The sequence below is a fragment of the Sparus aurata genome, chromosome 13 (assembly GCF_900880675.1).
Source record: "Sparus aurata chromosome 13, fSpaAur1.1, whole genome shotgun sequence".
NCBI classification, from domain to species: domain Eukaryota; kingdom Metazoa; phylum Chordata; class Actinopteri; order Spariformes; family Sparidae; genus Sparus; species Sparus aurata.
Window position 1 is genome coordinate 9,966,972 of NC_044199.1, and position 26,391 is coordinate 9,993,362.

At 41.7% G+C, this 26,391-nt stretch overlaps 1 protein-coding gene across 2 annotated transcripts in view; it reads right to left on the reverse strand.

Annotated features, from left to right (window-relative positions):
- Positions 1–695: 695 nt before the first annotated feature.
- Positions 696–26,391, reverse strand: part of ephb4a (eph receptor B4a) — a 39,542-nt gene continuing 13,846 nt past the window's right edge. The window contains exons 2-17 of one of the 2 annotated variants that reach the window (XM_030438402.1): positions 19,497–19,567; positions 16,369–16,653; positions 14,783–15,173; positions 11,953–12,105; positions 10,155–10,490; positions 9,946–10,070; positions 8,858–9,023; positions 8,400–8,499; positions 7,013–7,074; positions 6,739–6,852; positions 6,103–6,350; positions 5,796–6,011; positions 5,404–5,553; positions 4,644–4,837; positions 4,022–4,180; positions 696–3,805 (exon numbers count right to left, since the gene is read on the reverse strand). In XM_030438402.1, coding sequence (XP_030294262.1) covers positions 3,697–3,805; positions 4,022–4,180; positions 4,644–4,837; positions 5,404–5,553; positions 5,796–6,011; positions 6,103–6,350; positions 6,739–6,852; positions 7,013–7,074; positions 8,400–8,499; positions 8,858–9,023; positions 9,946–10,070; positions 10,155–10,490; positions 11,953–12,105; positions 14,783–15,173; positions 16,369–16,653; positions 19,497–19,567 — 2,879 coding nt within the window. In that variant the 3' untranslated portion in view covers positions 696–3,696. Of the gene's footprint in view, positions 3,806–4,021; positions 4,181–4,643; positions 4,838–5,403; positions 5,554–5,795; positions 6,012–6,102; positions 6,351–6,738; positions 6,853–7,012; positions 7,078–8,399; positions 8,500–8,857; positions 9,024–9,945; positions 10,071–10,154; positions 10,491–11,952; positions 12,106–14,782; positions 15,174–16,368; positions 16,654–19,496; positions 19,568–26,391 lie in introns of both variants that reach the window. The other variant, XM_030438401.1, reaches the window with a different exon arrangement.

The window sequence follows — 26,391 nt, forward strand, 5'->3', positions numbered from 1 at the left end:
ACACTCCGGAGAAACAGAAGGGAAAAAAGAGGAAAGGCGAGAGAGAAAGCAAAGCCGGGAGACGCAATGGGGGAGTGGGACTCAATTCACGCCCTCGCAGTCTCTGATTTCGCTCTCATTATTAAAAAAAAAAAAGAGAGAGACGGCGGGGATAGATGAGAGGAATGTTTGCAACAAGAGCCACAAAGAAGACAGAAACGCACACCCCCATTAGACATTGTACTCGCACATTGTTCACTCACGATCGCAAGACAACTCGCGCGGCACATTATCTCACCAAAGACGGAAAACGAGAGCAACATGAGCAATTTATTTACCTCACGTCTGCGAGCACTGAAATACAAACTCAGTTAGAGAGAGAAACAAACAAACATTGTGTTTTAAGTGGGGGGAAAAAAAGGGGGGCAGCTGCTTTGCTGTGTGCGGCGATTTGCTTTGAATTTGGGACAGAATTCCATTGGGGTCAACGGGACAGAACAGCGTGTCATTGGACCTGACACGGTTAAAAAAAATGGACTTCATGTGGACTCTCACGTTCAGGTAAGGTAGGAAACGTCCTGTGAGGTCCACACAATGACATCTGATTTATATCAGCGCCGCTTTTCATGCTCCACTTGAAACGGGAATGAGTTTGATGAGATTGGATATCTAGCCGAGGCCATCAGATATGTTAATAAGCTGAAAGATGGGAGTCCTTGATGGTAAACACTGGTGTGTATCTTTATTATGAATACTGAATACAGATTAGCCTACACACAGGATGGTAATCAAAACATACTTTATCTATTCATTGTTTCGAAGATGACTCTTGTTATATTGAGATCTTCAATATGAAGACCACATCTCCCACAAGTACTTCTTTCACTCTTGCATGACAATACCAGGGTTTTTGATTGAGGCCTTACATCAGCATATGTTAGAAAAAAATCAATTTGTATAGTGTCACCGATGTTTCAACCACACTTTCTCAAGTGACTGCCACTGTAAAATCACTGCGGCGCCATTATCACCGCCATATTTATGGGGCACATTAAGATGACTACAATATCATTCATTACACCCAATTAACACATCCGACTGGATTTTGAATGTGCGTGAGTTGCACTTTTAACCTCTTTAAATCCCACAATATAAACACACGTGATAGGAAAAAAAATTGCAAATGCCAACTGTAAAAAAACAAGAAACAAACACAACAAACTCAAAAGATGAAAATCTTTCGTAAAAGTGCACTACGGCACCGAGGTAAAACCATTTGGAAACACTGATATGTATTTTGTATTCCACGTAGATGTTTTTAGTTGCTGTGTAAGCTTCATTTTTCTTGCTTCACTGCAGGTCTGTAAGCAACCGGGGGGGGGGGGGAATTATACATGACCTAAATGTCAAAAAGGCTGGTATTATCCTTTAAGAGGGGCACAGTCTTTCAGCAATACTTTGACATTTTGATCTCGAGTCTGTTATTCCTCTTCAACAACAGCCTGTAATATTATGCAGGGGGTGCTCTGCTAATCAAACAGCAGCTGAGCGGTATTATTAGCATTCCAACCTGAAACCAACGGATACGACTGGCTATGAGCTAGCCTGTTAACGAGTAGTTGTATTGAGAAATGCCTTTTTGCTTTGAGGCAGAAGCAGAAACGCTTGGCCGACTCTACAACCAGCATCTGACAAAAGAAAAGAAAAAGAAAAGAAAAATAATACACTAAACTTAAAATGTGAGGGGGAGGGGGGGGGGTTACTCTGCTAATTAAGCAGCAGCTCAGCAACATTATTAGCATTCTAAAAACAATGGATATCATGGCAACAAGCTAGCCTGTTAGCTGTGCATGAATTTTTCTGGCTGAATGTCAAGATTGTTAAGAAGCTGTTTTTGTGTAGCTTTGGGGCAAAAAGCAGAAACATTTTAGTTACCACACGAAAATCATTGGATAACAGAAAATAGCACTTTTAACATGACAGGCAAGGGGCTTGCGTGCTAATCAAACTGCAGTTACTGGCCTTCTGCCCTCAAACCAGCTTCTGGCTATAAGCTAGCCTGTTAGCCGTGCATGTTTTTTCATGGCAAATGTCAAGATTGTTAAGAAACATTTTTTGTGTAGCTTTAGGGCAAAAGAATAAATATTTTACAACAACCAGCATTGTGCTATGCTAATCCAACAGTAGTTACTCATATACTACCCTGAATCCAGCTCCAGGCTACGAGCTAGCGTATTAGCTGTTGTGCTGTTTTTCCATGCTTAATGTTGACTAATTTTCTGCAGTTCTGGGGCCAAACCAGAGACATTTTCATAACCATACAAAAATCAGATGATGAAAGAAAATAAAACACTTAACATAGAAGGCAAGGGGCCTGCTCCGCTTAATCAAACAGCAGTTATTAGCATTCTGCCCTGAAACCAGCTACTGGCTACAAGCTAGCCTGTTAGATGGTGTTTTCTTTTGCAAATCTTTGGGGGAAAAATCAGAAGCGTTTTTGCCAAATACAGAACCAGTATGATGAAGGAAAATAATACACTCAACTCCAAAATGTCAAAGTAACCCTTACCTACGTACCCCTTAGGTACATTTAAATGAGACAAAAATCATTCAGGAGAGATTTCTGCTTTATAAAATTGGCATTTAAGTCCACAAAGACAACTGAATGGCACTGGAAGATGGAGAATACAGAATAAGATAATTAAAAATGTATCAGTTATATCAAGAAAACACAAATTTGAGGCCAGATAGCTTCCTTGGTCAATTTCCACAAAGAAAACCAATTCTACAGTGATCTCTGGTCTCTGAGTCCACTTGGTCCTCGATCAGCCTGACAATATTAAAACTGAGCTGCCAGCAGAAACACAGGCAGTAGAGATTACCAACCACACTCCAAGAGAAACACATGGAGAATACAATTCACTCTGAAATGACAAAAGTGCAGATATGTCTCTGTGCCTCTCTTCTCCTCACACGAGAAGCTGGTGAGGGGAGAGCCAGACTGGGGTAGGTGAAAGATGTCTGATTAGGTCGAGTACAGCACTCTTCAAAGTCTGCAATTCACATCACACCTGAGTAAAGAGGAGGTAATGTTGAAATCAAATGGGGGAGAAAACATTTTAAAAATCCAACAGCAAGAATGTTCAGTCTTGATGTGAAAGGTGTCTGTAAATAATCCAGATGGATTTAATGGAAGACACCCAGGGTGAAAGAAGTTCTCATTCGTAATTACACAATGATATGAAAAGTGAAATACTTGGATTGGCACTGGCCTTTCCGTCTCCTTTGGTGACGTGATTTTTTTTTTATTTTGACAACAAATCACTCAACTGCCAGTTTTCAAAATGACATGATTCTACAGGAACCTTGTAAACTCTGATCTCTCTAACATGGTTAAGCACATTTATTGGGTCCTAACCTTGTGTGGAAATAAAAACACTGACAACAAACTGTAAAAATGAGTCCGTCTGCATGTCAGCTTTGTCCTCTGTTCACTGTAGATGACTCGCTTGTCTCTGGACATCCATCTCACCCCGATGGGAAAGTCTCATCTTTAGTCATTTATTTTCTTCATTTTCTTTTTAGTCACTGATAAATTCTTCCGATCTCTCTTGGAGTTTGTATTCAAAGTTGGTCGCAGGAGAGGATCCAGAGTGCTCTCAGTACATGGCTGCACCTGTGTGCTGGTGTTCACGTCAAGGTTGGGGGACAGGTGAGCTAGAAGGTCACAGTCGCAGTGCTCTTGTTCTGAAAGGTCATTGTCTGGATGCTGGAAAGGATTTTCCTCTGATGCCCAGCCAGAGTCACTCCCATGTGCAGCAGATCCCTGAAGCGAAGATGAAAAACATTACTAATTAGACAAGAAAGTAATCATCTTTGGGTCTCTGGGCTTCCATAGTCTTTCATACTTAAATGTCTTAAAGGATTAATTTAGCTTGTTTGCAGCCATCATTGCTAAGGAAATATGAATTGAATAGTGAAAATGTTTCTCCAGAGAAAAGTTAATCAGTTAAGATAAAAATAACTGGAGATATGAACTCACTGTGTGGAGACTTGGGCCAGCTGGTCCACTGAGTTGAAGCCGGCCTGCAGAAAACTGTCTTCGTAGCGCTCCATCTTGATGGCCCTCAGCCATTCCCCCACTGAAGCGCACGACGAGAGGGCTAAAGGTGCACGCTGGTCCAGCAGGGGGTAGGACGGCCTGGGGGACAGAGTGGACAAACAAAGGAAGAACTTACAAACACTGTCATCAATAAAACAGTGAGGCACTTGTATATATATCCTGCAGCAACATTCCAGTCGACAGGCAGAGGTATAATCTGAGCCTGAGTGACTGACAGGGACAAACAATGGGATTTGTCAGGGGTGGAGTGTCCTCTGCTGTATGCAACCAGCTGACAGTCAGAAAGTGGAGGAAGGGAAATGGGCACAGCAAGAGGCTGACAGGTCACAGCAGGATATTAAGGTGGTACATAAGATTGGGCAGTAGGAGGCTAATGTCTATCCTTTGACGGCTGGAAAACTAAACGGACACCAGGAGACAGACATTTTGAAAGGACAGACATTCTTTCTTTTGTGCATTCTCGAGCTGCATATTCACTGTCGTCGATGACGTTATTGGGGCAGGCTTTGTGTCAATCACTCAAACACATCTCCACTCTCACCCTGCTCCTTCTTGAGCCACTATTTTCAGCGATGCGGGGTTGCGGATCAGCTTGTCCAGAGCACTGACGAGGTCTGCGAAGCGAGGGCGTGCCGAGCGGTCCTTCTGCCAGCAGTCCAGCATCAGCTGGTGCAGATGGGTGGGGCAGTCAGGGGGCGGGGGCAGCCGGTAGTCCTGCTCTATGGCATTGATTACCTGATAGGAAGAAAAACTATTACTCAAACCTCGATGTTATTAAAATCAATCTCTAGGAGGGGACAAACAGGAGGACAAAGTAAATAATAGAGAACAGGAAAAAGAGATCCTGAATGTAGATTTCCCACTTCATTAGCTGTGTTTCCATCAAATTGTCAAGGAAATATAAACCAAAATGTAAACTTTGGAAAAGAAGAAAATATGAATTAGGCACATTTTCACCAACTGGTTTGGAGCAAATAACTGGGTTTTGTGTAGTGTAGTTTTGTCAGAGGAAAGCAGTATGGCCGTTTGTAATTTTCATCAAAGTCAAACCCCCTCAAGTGTGTGTGAAAACCCTTTTGTAAAATTGAGGTTGACGTTTGCTGGTTCCATCAGCTTTTTACAATCGAGACATCAAATTGCGCGTAAATATTTTGATGGAAACACAGCTCCTGACTCCCTGGTTCAAACTATTTGTTTTTTCTTTATTTTCAGCATGCAAATGTGAAACTGTTTTGGAGAAGCCTGTCTCCGATGGCTGACGAAATCTTAAAAATCTAGAAAGGGTTCTTGCTTAAACTTACATCCTGGTTGCTCATGTCCCAGTACGGCCTCTCTCCAAAAGACATGACCTCCCACATGACAATGCCATAGCTCCAGACATCTGAGGCTGAAGTAAACTTTCTGAAGGCTATCGCCTCCGGTGCTGTCCAGCGGATTGGGATTTTACCTCCCTGCACAGAAAAGAAAATGGTGAGCTCTGCAAATAAACTTCACATAAACATGCTCACACAGGGTTCGGACAAAGAGAGTGAAGGTGTTTTTGGATTATTTTTTAAATGACTGCAGAAAGAAAAAGTGATTTTTAGCTTTTGTTAATTATTATGACGAACACGATTTCATACATAAATATGTAAATACCATCAGACAGGCAGATATACTGTAGATTATCTTAATTAACACTTTGTCATCTCACCAGAGAGCTGGTGTAGGTCGGGTCAGAGGAGTTCTCCTGTAGGAAGCGTGACAAGCCAAAGTCAGACACCTTGCACACCAGGTTGCTGTTGATCAGGATGTTGCGAGCAGCCAGGTCCCGGTGGACGTAGCTCATCTCTGCCAGGTACTTCATGCCGGAGGCGATGCCGCGCAGCATACCTACCAGCTGGATGGGCGTGAACTGGCTGTCGTTCAGCTGTGGGAGAGAGAAACAGTTCGCTTGGAAAATCAGTGAAGAATTGAGTGACAGTGTTTCGAACATGCGTGTTTCTCTGTTTCACACTCACCCGTAGAAAAGAGTCGAGAGCTCCGTTCTCCATAAATTCTGTGAGGATCATGACTGGACAGCTGGCCGTGATGATCCCCTCCAGGTGGATGATGTTGGGGTGCTGGAACTGGCCCATGATGGAGGCTTCAGACAGGAAGTCTCGCCTCTGCTTATCAGTGAAGCCTCCCTTTAGTGTCTTAATTGCTACGTAGTTTTCTTTTTTCCCTGGGATCTTTAGCCGTCCTCGACACACCTCCCCAAACTCTCCTGCCGCACGCAGACACATAAACACACATTAGGGATGTTTTCTTTAACAGGTGTTTACAACATAAAGAGGACAACAGCGGTCTTTGGTAAAACGTAAAGCTTGCTTGCAGCTACAGGTGCCCTTTGTGTTTCAATATGGGCTGCTAACGTATTTATCAGTTAATTGCTTTACTTACGAGGCAATATTGAATTTTGTCTGACAAAGAAATTATTTAAAATGTCACAAAATCAATTTAACTTTGTAAATTAGATGTTTTTAACAATGTTGTTTTAAAAGAGAGGAAGATAAAAAAAATTTTTTAAAAACAACTTCATGCAGTCATTGAGTCTACAGAGAGATTTGACCGGCACTACACGTTTTTGAATTAGGGGAAAAGCAGGAGCTTACCAGCACCGATAACCTCCTCGATCTTGACAAAGGAAACATCAATTTCCTTGGCAAACTCTCTCACTGCCTCATTAGGGTCCTCATAGGTGAAGGGGTCGATATAAACCTTGACCCCTGAAGAAGGAAGACAAACAGAGTCGTGGGAAAGGAAAAGCAGAAATGTTAGAGCACTATGAACTGCACTGAGCCCGCTCACATTAAAAAAAGATTTTCTTGACGTGAATGAGTTGTAAATCAAGGCTGAGGTTTAATGTGCATGTCTTTCATCCGTTACCTTGGCCGACAAGGTACTGGTTGTTTTTGTCGCTGAGTTCTGGATCCTTTACCCGGCTGTGTCTGCTGCAGGCAGAGAGAGATGGAGATAAATAAAATACGATTAGGATGGCAGTGCAGTTATCTGAAGAATAGATATTAAGACTGCATTTTTTTTTCCAAGCGTTCCAAATGCTTTATCAGCCTAATGTGATGCAAATTGATGGTCTTACAATGTGGCTGTTGAGATGCAGTAACAGAGCAATAAAAAAAGATACTTCTCTGACTGGAAAACACTCTAAAAAAAGCATAAATGAGCCCAAAAAAAACATCACACATTGTATGACTAAGATGCCAGCGAGCATAGGAGAATATGGTAATTTATTGATCCCCTTGGGGAATACTCTTGACCGACTGCATGCACAGAGAGTTCAGAGGTCAGTTCAGCTACAGACCAATACACTCTAGCTAACACAGATACAGTGCCTTGCAGGACACTCTCTTCCTGCCACCATTCTATTATGTTTTTTGACAAAAAACTGAGCCTGCTTCAGAAAAGGCTTTTGTTGTTCTTAAACAATCCTCGGCGATCTCAGACGCACGACACACGATGGCCTGTGGTAACAGCCTCTATGGTTGTGCTCTTTGACACAAGCCACTCCATTATAATTCTGTTGGCGCAAACTCATCCCTGCAAGACTGTAACAGCCCTGTAGCTACTGGATCCCTGCCTTCCACCATTTTTCTCCCTCTCCCACCTCATAAGCCCAAAATAGCAATAATGCACCACCCTCGGTTTAGTGGCAGATCTGGGCCTCAGCCACTGGTTTTTGTGTGTGTGTTTAAGTGTGTGTGTCACAAGGTCACGGCTATTGTTCTCCTGTCCTGTGGAAACAGGGTTGGGACGCCTGCATCCTGTCTCTCCCTGCCCTCTACCTCTATCGTCATCTCTCTCAATCTCACACACACACACACACACACACACACACACACACACACACACACACACACACACACACACACACACACACACACACACACACACACACTCTTTCCCTTTCTCCCTCTGATGCCATCCAGCAGTATTTACTCAAACAATGAAGCCCAAGGAAAACGTGCTAATGAGCAGGATAACTTTTAGCTGTGTAAGCAAAAGACATCATGAGTGCTGTTTTGTGTCTGCCTCACACAGAACAAAAAATGGTGTCGGTAGCAGAGTGCAAATCCACTGTTGATAAGATATGATTTGTATAAACAAAAGAACAAAGTGGTTCAAAGCTGTAAAATTGGGGTCACGGTTGTTACTGGTTTTCGATTTCCCCATTTTTTCCCCCTTTTCCTGTTATTCTACCAGCTTCTTCGCTTTCCAAATCTTTCTCTTTCCCTTTTCCCTCTTCACCAGTTCTCACCGTATGCAATAGGCGGCCACAAAGACGAAAACGACAAGCAGCAGCATCCCAACAGCGATAAGGATGCCTGGTACCAAGAACTGGGAGGCAGAGTCTTGTCCTGAGAGAGGAGGCAAACAAAAGAGATGGAGAAGAAAGAGATAGAAAGAGAGAGAGAGAGAGTTAAAGAACTTAACGCAAGAAATCGTGACAAGGGGGTTTACATTAGCAGTACAGAAAAAGAAATAGAGGGGAAGAAAGAACATGACAGGAATTTATAATATCAAAGAGGTTTGGTACAAGGACACAAACTCAATACAAGGACACAGGCAACAAAGTCATAACAAGAAACTGATTGTGCAGGAAAGAATCTGAGAAACCTTCCCAATGGAAATAAAAAAAGAAAATGTGTGAAAGAAAGAAAAAACACTAATGCGTGTGAAAATCCCACTTCATGAGCAAATGGGGCCTTTTCTTACCATCAGGAAGCGTGCGGAAGACAGCTGCAGGACTGAAGCTGCCATACCCGGCCATGGTGCGCGCCCGGACCTGCACCTCGTACTGAGTGGCTCTGCGGAGGTCTGTCAGCACAGCCTGGTTTCTGTTACTCTCTGCGTAGTGGCATTGATCTTCACTACGCCGCTCCTACAGCATGAAAAACATGAATTAGCTGGACTGGAAGAGAGTGTTAAACAGGAACATCTAAAAAGACTAAATTTAATAGATTCAATTGCATTTCACAATCTTAATCAGAAGCATTTCCTCTATGTTGGAGGGGTACACATGTTTTGAGATTTCTTTCTTTCACACAATAGCGTCTCTATCTCAGCTGTGTGAAAGTGCATCCAAGTCTGTTTTTTATTTTAGTCAGAACAAAAAAACAAGCTTAGCCACAGAAATGTGAAGTGCACACCCTTGTGTGCTGTACACTGTCTCAACAGTTGTCACACGCAACACTGAGAAAACGTCATTAGATGACCACTACTTCAGAAGATATGCTGCAAAATAAGTCGTCAAAACTATCAATGCTTCGATACCTTTCCAATAGCACGTGTTTAAAACAATATGCAATCTATATTCGACAGTATTGAGCACATTAATACAGAAAAACAAACAGATTTTTAGCTCAAGGCTGCACAGATATTAATATTAATACAAATGTGTTGGTATGTGGTCAATGACTTTTCTCTATGAACACTTGCAGATTGTTGGTAAAGCAATTTTGCTGTAGTAGTGAAAGAGGCGTTGAGTATCAATTTTAAAAAAAAATTGTATTGTATCAACTTTTAAAATAACAATCTTACCACAATACATAATTACTAAATTCTGAAATATGTACAGTATAATTGTTTGGCTAGATGAACTGCAGGCACTTTGTCTTTCAGTTCACTTGACTTGCCTGTTTTTTTACTGAGGAAGTCTTTTACCGTCGAGAAACTACCCCATTTACATTTCCTCTATTGTGACTTTTCCAATGCAGTATCATCATGAAACATGAGTCAGGGAACCTGAATGGTATGTGACCTTTAATGCTGACAGTTGAGAGATGTTGTCATGGAGCTCTCACCTTCTCACAGTAGCGTAGCTGGTACTGCAGGATGGTGTAGTGTGGCTGAGCTGGGACTGACCAGTGCAGAGTCAGACTGCTCTCCGTGGAGTCACTCTTTCGAATGACAGACACCAGCGACGGCACTGCACAGATGGCAGAAGAATTATAAATACCACAGGATATTCAGACTATTTATACCATTGTACCTCTTCCTTGCCGCCTCTCACCGTCATGGATTGTGGTGATGTTGACGCTTTCGCCGGCAGGTTCCTTGCCGCTGAGCTCAGACACTCCGTTGAGCGTCTGGATTGTGAAGCCGTACGTGGTGTGAGGCAGCAGGCCCCACACCTCCACCCTACGACCCAGCAGGCCGTGCTGCTGGGGCCGGTAGCTGACACTGTCTCCACAGGAGAGGCATGGTCCTTTGGCTGACCTGCACACAGAGCACCTGATGGAGTAGGTCAGGTCTGTTCTGCCGCCGTTGTCCAGGGGTTCATTCCACTCCAGACTGAGTGTGGTGTCGTTGATCTCGGTGACGATGCTGCGTGGGGCCGAGGGCGGTCCTACAGAGAAGTAAAGGCCCAAGTTTTCACTACATTGGACATTGAGTGAATTAATAAAGATTATTTTCTTCGTCTCTTTTCCACTTTTTGTTGCGACTACATACCTTTAGAGAGCACCGGTAGTCATCCCCCAAATTTTGTCACATTATTCGGTGGAAAAGTCATCACAATTTTAATTTGTAGGTATCGGTAAGACTGATGCAATCAAAGTGCATAAAATTTCTCTATCCACTAAAAATGATTATCTCTGCCGTGTTATTTTACTGCTGCCTTACCTTTCCATGACCCACACAGATCATTTATCTGGATTTTTCCATGTGCGCGGAAGTCATTTTATTCAGTCCGCACATGAAGTCACGAAGCAGAAAAATGGTCCCGCAATGGCTTTGCATCACAGCAGGAGCATATGTGTTGCAGAATTTAACTGGTGCAATTACATTTGTCTAAAACTGGATGATAATGATCACCGTCTGAAAATTGTAAGAAGATAGCTATTGCCTCAAGCCAAGCATAACTAAACAGCAATAGCACTCAGCCACTGCGAATGAGTTTCTGTTCCTGCCAAGGAGACACAGCTTTGTCACTGAGCCTGCAGCTAACTTAAGTGCTAATAGTGTTCTCATTGGAAACCCAAGTGGGGCAACATCATAGACATTCTGGGTGCGAATGCATACCGCAGTCGACGTTTGGGAATCTTTAAGAGGCGATACATTTTATGGCTTTACAATCAGAATCCACTTTGTTAAATTCACTGAGGCTGTCACTGTAATGTAAAACACTTATTTTCAGGGGAAAAGGTCCGCATGATTTACAGATAGCAGGGCTGGTGTGCAATTTCACAAACAAATTGAAAATATAGGTGATGAGCAGAACTGAACCAGCTATCTAGCACAAAAATAGAATATATAATAGGAATGTACTAATTACGTGATTATAATTAAGATAACGCTTTTGTAATTAAAGTTATCAGCAATAATAAAATTGGTATATTCTAGCTGGTGTTGATGTTACACCTGCAGGGAACAGGAACTGTCAACAGCCGACTCTATGTCACATTGTTTCACGTTCTGTGGGCGGCCTTAGCAAAAGGGTGCACCTAATTAAGTCCCTCCCATTCACACAACCAACATGCGGCTGAATTGAAATTCCTGAATCTGCATTGGAGGTGTCACTTGAGACCATCAATGCCTTTTCCACTTTGGAGTGAGAGCCCTACCCCCAAACAACCTGTCACAAAAGACATGCATCTCAATGCCCAGCCGTGGGACAATGGACACAAAGGCAGATTAGAGGAGTTTGGCTAAATGACACCAGAGAGAAATAGCACCAGAGATGGTAAAAACAAAATGAAGAAGTGAAGGGGGGGAGGTAAAGAGTGAAAACAAGCAAATGGATGCTTGTGTTGCTTAGCACCTTTTTAGATTTGCAAGTGAATCTGTGCATGAGTTTTCAGCATACTTACTAGTGCACGGGGTGTCTGGAGAGTCGGATTCCGCACGTAGGTATCCAGAGCGGCAAGCGCACACGGATGCCCCCCTGATGGTGGCGTGGCTGAATCCTGGACAGCCAGTGCACTGTCCGTCTGTGCCTGACTTGAACTGACCCACAGGACAGGCTGAGGAGGACAGGAGGGGAAAACAAATGAAGCAAATTATCACAAGTTCCGATTCTGGGCATGACCTGAAAATACTGAAGAACATTATCACCCACTGTGTCCCTGACAGACCTGGGTCAAACTGAATTGGCAAACACTTTTGTGTCTTTTTGTCAGGGTACCCGGGTGCCAGATGGTTGCAGATTGACAGACAGAACCGTGTAATGAGAGCTATAAACTGAAGACAATCACAGTAATGAATTTGGTAGTAAAAGTCAATTAAGTGAGCATCCTGTCTGTCATTGGCCTGCTGCTTATCATTGAATTTATCTAAATAACAAGAGCAAACATGTGGGACTCTTAACAAAGAACTGCCTCTGCTTATTGATCCAAATATTGTTCCAAGTCTTCTCACAAAAGAAACAAAAAAAAAAAAAAAAACAGTGAGGTGAGGTGAGTGTGAAAGGATTAGCTGACTGATGGAAAATCAATTGACGACAATTTTGCCAATCCATTAGAGCAAAAAAAATATGCAAAAAATTCTCTGGCTGAGGCTTCTCAAATGTGAAGATTTACTGCTTTTCTGTTTTATATCACTGAAAATGTGTCACTGACATTTAAAGGTTAACTGTACCAATTTAAAAGCCGTCCACTGGTCGAGCATTGTAACACTGTTGGACACATGGACAGTTTCACAAACAAATGATATAAATGGATACATCAGAACCAGAGATATAAATGTTTTTATTCCATATATTCTTCATTCTTTCTGAAATATAAAATCATTACCCACTGTGCCACTTAGGAAATTTATCAGATTACATGCAGCTTCCTCTGGAGCCACACAAGGCTTTATACTACAGAGTTACACTTAACTAGATTAAAAAATAATTTTAAAAAAAAGTATAAAGGTATAACAGTCACTGGTTGCAGCCCCACGAAGGGAATCTACTGGATACACACCAGATTTAACACATCGACACTTCTAAGGACAATTGTGACGCCACCCACAGTGACTAAATCCTGCAGCGTTTCTCAATATTTTTTCAGCGTAGCGGATGAAATGCAGCTGCTGAGTGAGAGAAAATAAAACAATAAACTTTCACACCAAGCGGAGCATTGTTACAGTCAAAACTAATTTTTTGCAGGGTCAAAACACTCTCGGCGATTCTTCTCCAGCTGACATTTTGCCAGCGGGAAATCCCCCAAGTGTGAAAAATGTATCATCGAGTGCTGCTGCATATCTCACATGTTGAAGGTTGGTAAAATATATATAACTCTAAAGTCAGAAGAAGGGATTATTAAAGTAGTGTAGTGAGTGTTTATTAGCTCTTATTTCCTCCATAAGTGACACCTCAAGCAACGGCCTGTTGCTGTTTCTCAGTGAGCATGTTTTTTTTGGATTCAATCAGCGGTAAGAATATTTGTCGAGGGCCTGGAATAAATAATGATATCAAAATACAGCTGGAACCTTTCATTATAACCTTTACTGCTATTAGTAATTTCCGGAGTTTGTTGACAGCTGCTAAAAATTATGTTGTAACTTAATAAGTATTTGGGAATATTCAGGGTGCCTCTATTACACAACATTTGTAAAGCTACACTTGCACAGGAGGAAACACACCCCTCCCATGGTGCAGTATTTATAGCCTGCTAGAGCTTCACTTCAAAGACGTAGTTTAAATATTCTAATGATGCTCATCTATAACACTAAATCAACTTGAGGGGATTCATTCATTTTATGTTAAAGGCTTTTGTTTGACCCAGAAAGTATGTGTATTGTCATTGGGAGATAATGGCAGTATGGCTGAAGTAATTCAACTACACGTCAATTTCATTTTCCTGAAATGACCGGCCTATGAAGCAAATTAACTGTTCAATCTCGCTATAAAGGCAATTTTCCCTTTACGGTCTGGTGAGTGTATTTTTCCACACAGCTCTCTTTGGTGACAGAACGCTGCAAATGTCAACCTCACCTCACCAGAAGCGAAATGTCGGAAATGATTTTTTTTTTTGTTATGAAAAATCATTATACCTCCCACAGAGATCAAACTGAACCCTGCCTCCAAACACGACCACGCGTTTTCTTGAGAAAAACGTAGCATTTCATCTTCTGTTTCTTTGTTTTTAGAGCTCAACATTTATCCCTGCTGGTGTGATGCAGCGTGTGTGTGTGTGTGTGTGTGTGTGTGTGTGTGTGAGAGTGAGCGCGTGGGGGGTGTTCATGCACGAGGCTTGTTAATTGGACTCATTAGACAGAGCTGCTGCACAGCTCCTGAGAGAATCATCCTGCGTCTTGCTTCTTTTTTTTGGGTCTTGAATTGCTTTGATGTTCTTAAAGCGATATGATCTTTACCTCGAGCGCTCCCCCCCCTACTCTCGCTCCCTTCACCTCTCCAGTCCTCCTGTGCTCCCGTCAATGTTAGTTGAACCAGGAGCTGTCGCAGCAGTAAGCTTTTGACCCCGCTCTTCCTCTCAGAGATAAGTGCTGCTCCTGCTGACCTCTCTCAATGTCCCCACCATGTCACCGCAGCTCCCCTGCTTCATTAACTTCCTCTGCCTCACACTTCCTCTCCAACCCTCAATGAACCCCCGCCCTCGCCGCACCATTGTTTTCTTGTTTAGTCTGCCTGCTCCGTTGCCTATGTGGGTGTCGTCTACTGTATATACATACTTGTACATGTGGCCTCCTTCTTACCTGTGCATCTTGTGTGTCCTTCAGCCGGCTCAAATCCTGGTAGGCAGGCGCAGGAGGTTGTTGGCTGGCCCACCCACTGGCCGTCCTCCCCGCAGAAGAGCTTGGGCGGCCGAGGTCGGGGCCCCTGCTGGGCGGCGTGCTCCACGCACACACCCTGCGCCTCTTGCACCAGAGTTCGGGGCACAGTTTCAGGGAAAGAGGAGAGGGCACTGACCAGGGGAGGGCACTTTTTGAAAAACACCCTGACAGAAAGCAGGGCCATGCAGGCGCCCTGAGCCTGAAAAGCCAAGTAGAAGCCTCTCTTGGAGAGCGGTCCGAGTCTTAAGGTCTTCACATTAAATTTCCGCTCCCCACCCTTCCTTAGTAGAAAGTCCGCAGCCACTGTGTCCACCTAGGACAGGAAGAAAGAGAAAGGATCTTACGTAATGGTCAGATTCCATCACACAGGATTCACTTTTAAAGAGAACCAGACTGGTGATTTTGCATTTTTTATCCATTTTAGCCCATTAAGTAGACATCACGTATGTTTTACATTATTGAACATTTTCCAAAGCATACCACTGTGATTTTAGATTGATTTACTGCCTTCCTGGCAGCCATTTGTTACAGTACGCTTTGAACCTTGACTTGCAGGGACTTGAAACGTGTTCGGGAGAAAGGTAATTCATCACAGTGAACATTTCATCACTTTTATTTTTCTGTCAATGCTACATTATTAAGTGGTAATGAAGTCGAGGAGCAGGCACTGTTTTTGAAACCTCTCTTTCGGCGGTGTGTTCAAGGACGCTATGACATCTGAGGTTCGGCGCTGACGCAGAACAGCGCTGCACTCGTAAGCTGTGTGTTTGGAAAATGAAACCCACAGGATAAACTATAAACAAACAGGCAGGTTGCCAAACAGATCGAATGCACTGACAGGGAGAGGTTTCAAAACTGTCGTCGGTCCTGTGAGACGATAACATAATTTAGACCAGAAATAAAAGTGATTCAACATGAACTGTAAGAAATACATAAAGCAGGTTGTTAGTCTCTGAAAGCTGAACTGTAAACAAATTGATGGAAGCCAGATGCAAAGAAGAAGTCAATCTAAAAATGCAAAAAGATACAGAGTTCTTGTTTAGAAGACATTCACCAATCTAAGACAAGAACTTTATTGCTAATGGTGCCCTTTCTTTTTATGATTTGGACAGCTGTTCTTCTTTCTGAATTAATTAGGCATTTTTCTAGAATGCATTAAAAGGGTACTTTAGTAATTTAATATTGCACTACCATAAAACTTGGGGGACTCACAAGAGATGGATTATCTACACCTTTAACCAGCAGTGTGATTAAAAACCTCCTAAACTTTTGGATTATTTGCCTCAACAACTGTTTTCATTGGGCTCTCCTTGTGTAGTAAACAACTATGTCTCTTTTAACATAGGCTTTCTGTTATATATGACAACAGATAAAACTGCGATTATAAAAGCAGCAGGAGAGGACAACAGAGGGCAACAACCTTTACTTATGATGATAAGATCATAAGACCAAGTACATTTGTGATCAACCTAAGTACGTATAACATCAGGCGGTGTGTGTGGATGTACCTTGGTATATGGGTTCTCCATCCAGGGTGGGTGAGTGGTCGTTGCGTCATTGGAGTCAGCCTGGTAGTAGTAGAGGTTGAAGGTCTCCTTACAGCTGCGGTGGTGGGTGCTCCGGGACGAACACTCCATCATGGTGAACCGTAGCTCCACGTAAACCTGCGACGCTCCTTGGCGCTGGATAAAGCCACTGCGCAGCCAATGGCTGGACGAGCTGTCAGTCAGCTGACAGATCTGATAGGTCCTCACACTGTTGTTCTCCTCATCTAAACCACTCACTTCCTCCCACTGAGAGCAAAGAGGAGAAACAAAGGGCTGTCAGGTTCCAAGATACAATGATGTTTGACCCAGAAAACATTTTAGTGAGGCTTTTGTACATTTAATTCTCCTGTAGACTTTCACCTGGGTCTTTATATAATTAGTCACATTAAAAGTCCTATTCATCATGATAATGTTGCAGGTCTTTGTTGTCCCTCTGCTGTAGTGAACCTGTCAGAGGCCCGTGGGACAGATGTGGCCAGCGGTGGATTTTGATCCAGCCTGAATTTGAATCTGGGTTGTTAAATCATTCCTCCTGCTGAGCCGCAGCCCAGCTTGTGGGAATACAAGTCTCACTTGTCAAACAGAGCACACTACTGCACTCAGCAGCCGAGACAGACACAGCTCTCAACCTTCAAACACGCTTTTGGACTTAAATACAAGAATACAGAGGGGTATCACAAATATGTATGATGTGAAACCCCTCCACAGAAATCTGCATTTGTTGGGGAGCCAAATGCAACACAGAAATGCTTTAATGTTTGACTTCTGAGTCAACAGCAAACATGTTCGCCATCACCATGTTCCCAAGAGTGGGAAACGAGCAAGAAATTAACATACTCAGGGCAGAATTTAGCAGATTTGCTGAACTTGAGGCTCAGAAATTCAGTTATGTAAATATGTAAATCTTTAAAAATCCATTTGCAGATGATGTGTTGAGTGAGGCAGAATACTGGTCGGAATGAATTACAGTGCAGCAGAGCACTGAGAGCCAGGTTTGCATCTCTTGAGGGGAGAATTTCCCTTTCAATCCCCCCAAAAAAATAAATCATATGGACTTTGGCAGCCCATTTTTTTGTGTACAAAATGTTTCCTTTGATAAAGACGTGCAAAATATCCCACAGGGCTCATCGAGATTTGACAAAAAACATTTAAAGCAATTGGCGAGCATATATTTTGAAATCAGAGCAGACAGATCTACAAATATACGGTACTGTGTTGATGGAGACAGTCATATAGGCCATATGACATCTAAGTTCACCATATCTGCAACATACTGTAACAAGTTGGTGTAGCTTGAAGTACATAAGTCATTACATCACTTTACTAAAGTTCTGTTTTTGTGAAGCCAATCACATCAACTTAAGCATTACTAATAATGCATCTACAGAGCTTTTAGAAAGGTGCAGAATCTTTTCCTTAAAACATCATTATGATTGTGAATCTATCATTTTAAAAAAAATTTCGGGTCCAAAATGATGTTTTGTTCATCTCTGTGTAAGAATTCTTATGGGTGGTTACAGCTTCAAACAAGGCTCGTCAGCCAATAGTATAACACAGTTGGGTTGGTGTTACACGGTATCTGTGTTTTGTCAGTGATTAGTCTTTACCTGTGATTAGTCTAAAAGTAGGAATAGCTGAGATCTGCAGTATATGCCCAACATACTGCAGAACTCAGCTATTCTTAGCTAGCCAGTGTTGGCAAAGCTAACATTAGCTAGGGTTAGCAACGTTAGCTAGAGCTGATGATTTGAACAACAGCAGCGTCGAGACGTGAATGCAATGGAAGTGGGAGATGGAATGGAGGTTGAATGTTATCAGTGTTTTACATCACAGAATTGTGTTTGCTTGCTGTATTCATTTCTGTATAAAGCATAGGTTGGAGCGATGTACCTGACATGTACTAACACACATAACAGGAATAATCACAATTTTATGCGACCGTGGTCACATATACATCACTAGGGAACGACCAATTATCCCACTGTCCAATTATAAGTTCTGATATACTTATTTTCTTCTAATTATATGAATTGGGAATTTTTGTCGATAAAATAAATAAGTTAAAAATCTGCTACTTTTGCTCTGGGGCTAAATAATAATACAGTCTAAATATTTTATTTCTGCAAAGTAACCAGGAGCTAAAGTGATCACATAAATGAAATGAGGTAAAAAGTATGTTACTGCTTTATTACACTTAAGTGAAAAGTAGCAGAACAATTATTACACTAGAGATTTAACATGAGCTTTACTTGTCCTCTGAAAGAAAGGGAATGTAACAACTTCCATTATGCAATGATGCAAAGTATTTTTGACACTGAACGGCCTTAATTTATGTCTGACCAAGTTGGAAGTTGCCAAAAATATCCACAAGAATCCTTCCATGATAAAAATAAATAATCATATGTAAAGCTTTTTATATTTGTAACTTTTGATGCAGACAGTTCATGGCATCTCCTCACTGCTGCCTGTCATTAACAGCTAACTCACTGTCATATACTCTTTAGTGTTCTCTGTCATAAAAACATAATCCAGCCATGTTTCTGACAATGTGGCGCTTTTAATACACTGCTTTAGATGACAGTGCCTTTGCAAACTATTTAGAGGCTGCTGGCCTGTTTTATTTTTGCATGTTAATCAAAAGCACAGCGCAGACACATTTTGTTGAGTATTTCCGTCCAGTTCCAAAATTCTCGCTTTGCCAGCGTCACTCTAACCGTCTTCCATCTGAGACATCAGCGAGTTGAGCAGTTTTGGTCACTGACGCTGCTGGCAAAAATACCCTAGCAACCAGCCCTCCGTTGATCAAATTACAAATATGTCTTTTTCTGGCTCCAGGATTTGAAAATTGTGGGCAGCCAGTGACTTCAACTCCAAGGTTGATGGGATATATCAAAGCATCTGCTTCCAATATACTTTGAATCCCACATTCACTCTGGCGTTCTCTTTATTCTGTCAGTTACCTGCCATATAAGGAGACTCTTTTATAGCTAAAGTAACAAAGGAACAGCTGGAAGCCAAAAATCCCCAGTCACTCACTACGTGGCCCGTGTTAGTAATACAGATTACATAGTGAAGCTGGGGTTACGTACCTCAGGTTTGGCAGTGGAGAAGATGGTCCATTTGAGATCAGAAGTCTCCATCTTTGTGTTCATCAGGACCTCTGTAGGAAAAAATATAGTAAAACAAATCACTCACAGCAGGAAATGTAAAAATGGCACGTTTCAGGCTCATTTACATTCAGAGAAACACAGTGAACATATTTCGAGTCCCAAGCTTTCTGCCAAGTATCAGCCGTGGCTTATACTGGGATTAGGGTGGAAGATGGAGTTTCACCAGTCAATTACATCCACAGAAACATTCCCACTACCCTAAAATATTTCCCCTCCTCCTCCCAGCTACACACCATGCCTGTGGCCACACTGAAACTGGTGAAAAGAGTCTGCCTTTGTAAGCACAAGTAGCTGGAACAGGAGAATCGACCAGATTTACACACACCGACACAAGTATATAAAGATTTGAGCCCTCCCAGTCACGATCTGTGATCACAATAGGATTGATTTTTTGTAATCTTTTGAGGGGCAGGCTGCCAGCGCACACACAATCTGAGCTGCTCTGCTATGATTCAGTATCCCAATAAAATCCGGGACCTGCGACTGCATGTAACCTGCTGCAGAGTTAGGTTGAGGTGAAGGGACTTCTTTTCATGTGAGGACATTTTTTTCTCTCTCCTCGCTGTCTCTGCGCAGACTGTCTCTGCTGAATTGTGACTAGTGTTTATACTGATGGGATGAGGTTTCTGTCTCAGACCGGCTTTTAGAGCCCGACATGTTCCCCTGCAGAAGCTCATCTCAAGGGTGAGGCAGTTTGGTTTTACCAATAAACAGGATTTAATGCGGCTCTCCCGGGTGCCATGATCAAGGAGAGCACCTGCATGAAAATGGATGCTGGAGGAAATGGGAGTTTCAGTGAGAGTTTATCATTGGGGTTATTAAGATGTTTTGTTGAATTAGGCTCCCAGTATAAGGCTCAACAGTAAAGCCTGTCATCCCATAACCCCACTTACACACTCTCTACACACACAGACACACAGAGACAAGCACAACACTACATCAGCCCCTGCATTAGAGAAAACACTTTTTTCGAAATTCTCTATTATAGTTTTATTTTCCCCCAAAGTATACGTTTTGTTTTCTCCATCATATGATATTTGAGTACAAATGCTTTATAAATGTTGTCTGTAATGCACTGAAACCACTGAGTACCAAAAATGTCATAAGATTATTCTTAATACATTGTTATAGTCATAAAAAAAAATGGATGTGTAAAGTGCTTCGTTCTGAATCCTGGATGCGGACAACGTGTTGTTTTTCTCAACTGTTTCAAATGTGTTGTTTCCACCTCCTTCTTGCTTCAACACGTTGCTTTGTAGTCCAAAACATCTGCTTTGATTCTATGCCCGTCAAAATCAAAGTGACTAATTTAATTCACAGATTTAGTGATTCCATCTGTATTTATCCAAATGTGGAGGTTAGATGACCCTGTACTACTCCAATACTATATTTCTTCTACTGGTTTATTAAGGGCTTTTGCCATTTTCAGATACTAGTTTGCATGTTAAAAAGGTATGATTCCAATTGTATGGAAATTCGATTTAATGAACCCAAGAGTAGAGGTGAAGTGATTGGTCTATTAATGTCTAACATAAATTGGCAACATTTTCAATGACCAAAACATCGTCCCCACCCCAACTCTCAGCTAGGTTTGCAACCGTATGAGATTATCTTTACTTTATCACACAAATACAGTAGAACTCAACATCTCAGATATGTAAATGTACACGTCGGTTTTCCATGAGATGGAGGGCAGTTGGACAGCTAGTTAGACCGCTAGCGGCTAACTGTCACTCAAAGCAGCCATGCAATTTATACATAACTTTGAGCCTTAATGTAACTTAAACAAGAGACTTTTGACAACTATACAGTTGTTACGAACAGGGAAATTAGCTATAGTGACCACAAACATGTTTGTGCCAGGCTGTGAACATGTTTATTTCTGCTGTAAAGAAACCAATTTTAATATTAATAATAATAATTGATATTTACTGACTCGCTTTCGAGCCAGCCTCAAGTGGCTGTTCAAGGAAGTGCTCTATTTGGCACTATCGCGTTGTGCTAATTTTTCAACCCAAGAGGTTGCTGGTAAAAACAAGCAACTTCAAGACATCAGCTCGGGCAATATTTAAAAAAAATCTATATTTTAATTGGAAAAATAAATAAATAATTATTGGCAGCCCTAGAGTTAAGACAAATACCTACATGTCACATGTTTTGTCACCACACCCCCTACTGCTTCATCCATTGTAATCTTATATTGATGTCCAAGTTACTTTCACTGCCTAGTCAAAGCCCGTTTCCTGAGGAACAGTGTATGAAGGAGGAAAGCTTATACACAGAACATTATGTAGACATGAAGCCTGTCAGGTTCTCCTTGAGCTATCTGAAAATAGTTTGCACAACACCGCTCAGCACCAACACTTGTAGTATTTTACAAAAATAACTGCAACGCCTACAGTTACTAATCTCTGTGATCCTCCATAAAGTGAGAGGCAATCTCATTTACCACTTACCAGCCCACATTCCAATGAAATACACATGAAGGCTCATAAAAACATGTGTGATGTAAGACAGAGTATAAATGCTTCCTACTGAGATGAAATGTTACAGCCGAATCCATCTGCAGACAGTTAAAATAGTTTATCACTCATGCAGGGCAGCAAGTAAAAATTATTTTCATGTCGATTATTTTTCTTGATGAATGGATTTGTTTTGTTTTTTGGTCCATAAAATGTCAGAAAATGGTGAAAAAGACGACATACACAAATGTCTCTTTTCATCCACAACCCCAAAATATCTAGTTTGCTATCATAGAGAAGTAAGGAAAACAGAAAATATTCACATTTAAGAAGTTGGAATCAGAAAATTACGACTATATCTTCCTAAATCACTCAAATAGATGAATTGATGGTAAAAGATTTTTTGGCAAATCAATTAATCAATGCAGCTCTGGGTTAGTTACAGATCAGATATTGTGCTGTCTATTCAGAATGGACTGTAATGTGTTTTTAGTCCTTCCACAGCAGCACTCAACATTTAAAAGAGTATAAAATTATATTACTGAGCACATTGTTTACAGTGTTCCACCGTGCTTGATCGAGGTAATAACTTTTTAATTTCCCCGCACTTAAAAATAAATAATCCTACATCTCAAATTCTACTCGGAAATATTAACTGGGTGAATCAACAGAGTAATACAGTTATATCAACGACTGCTTTGATGGGTGCATTAAATAAACATATCCTCCTCTGCCTCCCCTTTTAGATTAAAAAAACACATTTGACTGCAAGATATTTGAAAACAAAATAATGAACAGTAAGAGGACAAGTGCTTTGAGTGGAAAAATAGCTGCTGTTATCTATAAAAATCTGACTCTTTATCTCCTGATGATCTAATGATTTCAGTGATCATTTAATCTCACTTGTGCTGATTTAATAAATTTTTCTGAGTAAACAACCAACACACACGCATGCACATACAGAATTCACCCCTTTTTCATATCCATACAGCCAAATTACTTAAATCTCTCTTATAGCATTCCACCTCAGAGTCATTTTCTCGCTCCTATCCTCTGCGTGACCCGTCTCATGCACAGCACATGAAAGCAATGATTTGACACCACTAATTCTCCGGGTCGCATATGCAGCAGGTTCGTCCTTCTATCACACTGAGAGGCAAATGTGACTTTTAATCAGCACCCTCTCCCCTCGCCTGTATTACCGTTCTCTCTTTTGCAGTCTACTCGATTTTACTCTCTATGCAAACTCCCTGTAAGGAAACACAAGCATACATGCTTCTCAGCCTCCTTCGACTTCAAAACCACACAAGCCCGCCAGCTTTATAACAGCAATCGGAGGCGATAGAGAGGAAGAAAGGGAAGTCTGCAGAGAGCAGGGAAAAAAATGAGGACAGAGGTGGATGAGGAGGATAATTGGATGACAAAGTTCATGAAGGTGCTTTCCCCGCATTTAGTCTACCTCGAGTTCACTCTAGCATAATTTTGAAAAAGCCTTCGTAAAACCAAGGCTTCTGTTTGGAGACTGCCCCGTCTCCACCTTTCATATGCACACCTGCCTCTGTTTCATATGGAGATTTTTTGTTGTTTTGTTTTTTTCTTGAAGGAGTGGAGAAGAAACACCGCCTCCCCTGGCGTAGTAATCACTGTTTATCGTGCTCTATCATTAAGGTTTATGAGACAGGATGCGTGAGTGTTTCTATTATGTGCATGCACGGCCTTGCCTTTCACTGAAGCAGCCTCAGACTCAAGCCCTGTTAGAGGAAGCTGGCGTTTCCCCTTCATTCTTACAAGAGCGCCGGCCACCCACCGCCGGAAAATTGCCCCCAGTGCTAGAAAAATGTAGGAACAATGAAAACTCGTCATCTGGCCATATTTAACACCCAAAACAAACAATTGTACAGTAATTACAGTACAATCGTCCACATTAGCAGATACTAGAGCTGTCTGAACTCATACTGGCGCTGGCAAGAAGTGCAGGCGCAAAGAAAAAAATGCCTGAAGTCAAATGTTGTTAGCCAATTTTTTCCCCAAGTAAAGAGACTGAGAGGAAGGTCTTACGTAGTTGTGCTGAGATATCAGTGTGAGCAACGGCGTAGTTTTTATTTTGTATCATCAAACCATGTCAGAAAAACACCTAGCTGTTTGAAGGTTTTAAGTTTTCTATACGACAGGGAGACAACAATGAAGGGTGTTGTACACGGTTTTCTTTTGGAATGTAAAACTCAACCCTGTACCTTTCGGGGGGGGGGGGGGGGGGGGGGGGGGCATACAGTGAATAATACACCCTCATTTTCTATACAGCTGTCTTCAGGCTTTAGGACCTGTTTGCCCTGGACCGCGTTGACAATTCTTCGCTGCTTTCCTTGCGCTGCTCTTTCCCCTCCCTATTTTCCACTTTCTCTGTGGCTGTGCAGTGTGATAGGGAAATTATAGGCCTACGAATGTTTGCCCTGCTTTGGCTACAATTAGACCTCATTTTAATTAAAGAAACAGAGTGCCAATTACCCTCATACACCTAGAGAAATGGAGACAGAGGGCAAGAACAGGGATAATGAAAAAGAGGAATGTGAGAAGGGGAAGATATTAGAGGGTTTGGGATTTACTGATGACACATGTATTAACACTAGATGGGCTTATCAGTGCGTTTCCTAATATTACAGCTACAGTCATTGGTTTATAGCCTTCAAAGACTATTTCAATTTTTTATGTACTTGGTTAGCCAACGTGATGCCAGTCTGATAACTTCTTGGTGTCATTACAAAGTATTTCTGCTCAATACTGCTTTCTGATTTTAAATCAAATCTTCCCAACTTAGAATAATAGTGTTGATATGTACTACATGGGCACATCATTATTACACTGTTGATAATTACAGGACGCAAAAATGAAATGAATAATAAGACCTCACATCTGCTTCCCTAATATTTGTTTAGTGGTTTGGGACTTAAAGCTCCTCCGTCAAGCTCCATATGAAACTTTGCCCTGTTTATTAGTGTATGAAGTCATTTCTTGATAGGTGAGTTATTGTGCTCGAGGTATAACTCAAAACCTTATGTGTTTCGGGGAATACTGCGAGCACATGTTTTAAATTTTGCTAAGCCGATACCCTGAAATCAGACATGCTTATGGGATGTTGTGGAGCCTCGGGCAATTTCGGACCTCCACATTTCACACTTTATGTAAAGGAGAGGTTTAATATTTGGGGAAATGTCCTTACTGACTTTCTTGCCAGGAGTAAGATGAGAATATCTACACCACTCTCATGTCTGCACCATTAGCTTAGCTTAGCACACAGACTGGAAATAGGGAGAAACGGCTAGCCTGGGAAAATCTCCCAACAACAGCTTACAGGTGTTAACATGCTGTATCATGTTAGTTAATTCCATGCATCTTAGTCAGCAGTTTCCCTCCGCCTGTCTGTCTGTCCCTTTGTGCTCAGCTAAGCAAACAAGCTCTAGCTTCATACTTATGTGTGGCTTTCCCCAAAATAATATATATATTTATTTTTTTACATTTTTAAAAGTCCTTCATTTTGGTCATTTTCTCTCCACATTAACATTAGCAGATGTTTTCAAGTGAGGCCAATATTCATACATGGCTAACCATAGGTACAATTAATGAGCTTGTCAGTATCAACATTAGTTTGATGGATTACAGCTCCTATTACAAAAGTCAACGAAGTTGGTTGTTTGTTGGAGTCTTCAATAGCTATTTCGTAGATCACATTCATTATATGTTAGGGGTGAATCTCCTCCAGGCATTATTGACCAAATGTTACAGAGTAAAACATTTTTTAATATTTAATAACGTTCATTTGGACGCCCTTCACACTATAGTGCTTATAAAGAATGCAAATCAAAGAAAAAAATCCTTCATGTGTCAGCTTTCCAGTGTTGTATTTGCGAGTCTAGGTCAGTGCGTACACTTGAACATAAAAAACTCACACTGAATGTTTCTTTGTGTGCGTGTGTGAATCATGTTTGTGTGTCTTTGACAGAGTTGTGTCTAGTGAGATTAGACCTCAGCTTCCTGTAGTTCCTGTCCACGTCCTGTCTCCTGGTCTGGGATTCACATGCACAGCAACCCAAACTGTTTAACTCCTTGTCTGCTGTATAACAAAAGCCTCATGCTGCGTCCTGTGTGGAGCAGTTCAGCTACTTGAAGTAAGTGTCACAGAGAAGTGTGATGAAAGGAGCAAAGGTGAGATGAAGAAAAGGTGTTAATGCTTGACACTTCTTTCTCGTCTGTCGGGACGCATATCAATACATGTTGTAGTTGGTCTCTGTCCCAGGACAGGATGTGACCTAGATCGAGAGGAAGCTTCATACTGGACAGAAACCAAAGATGCACTA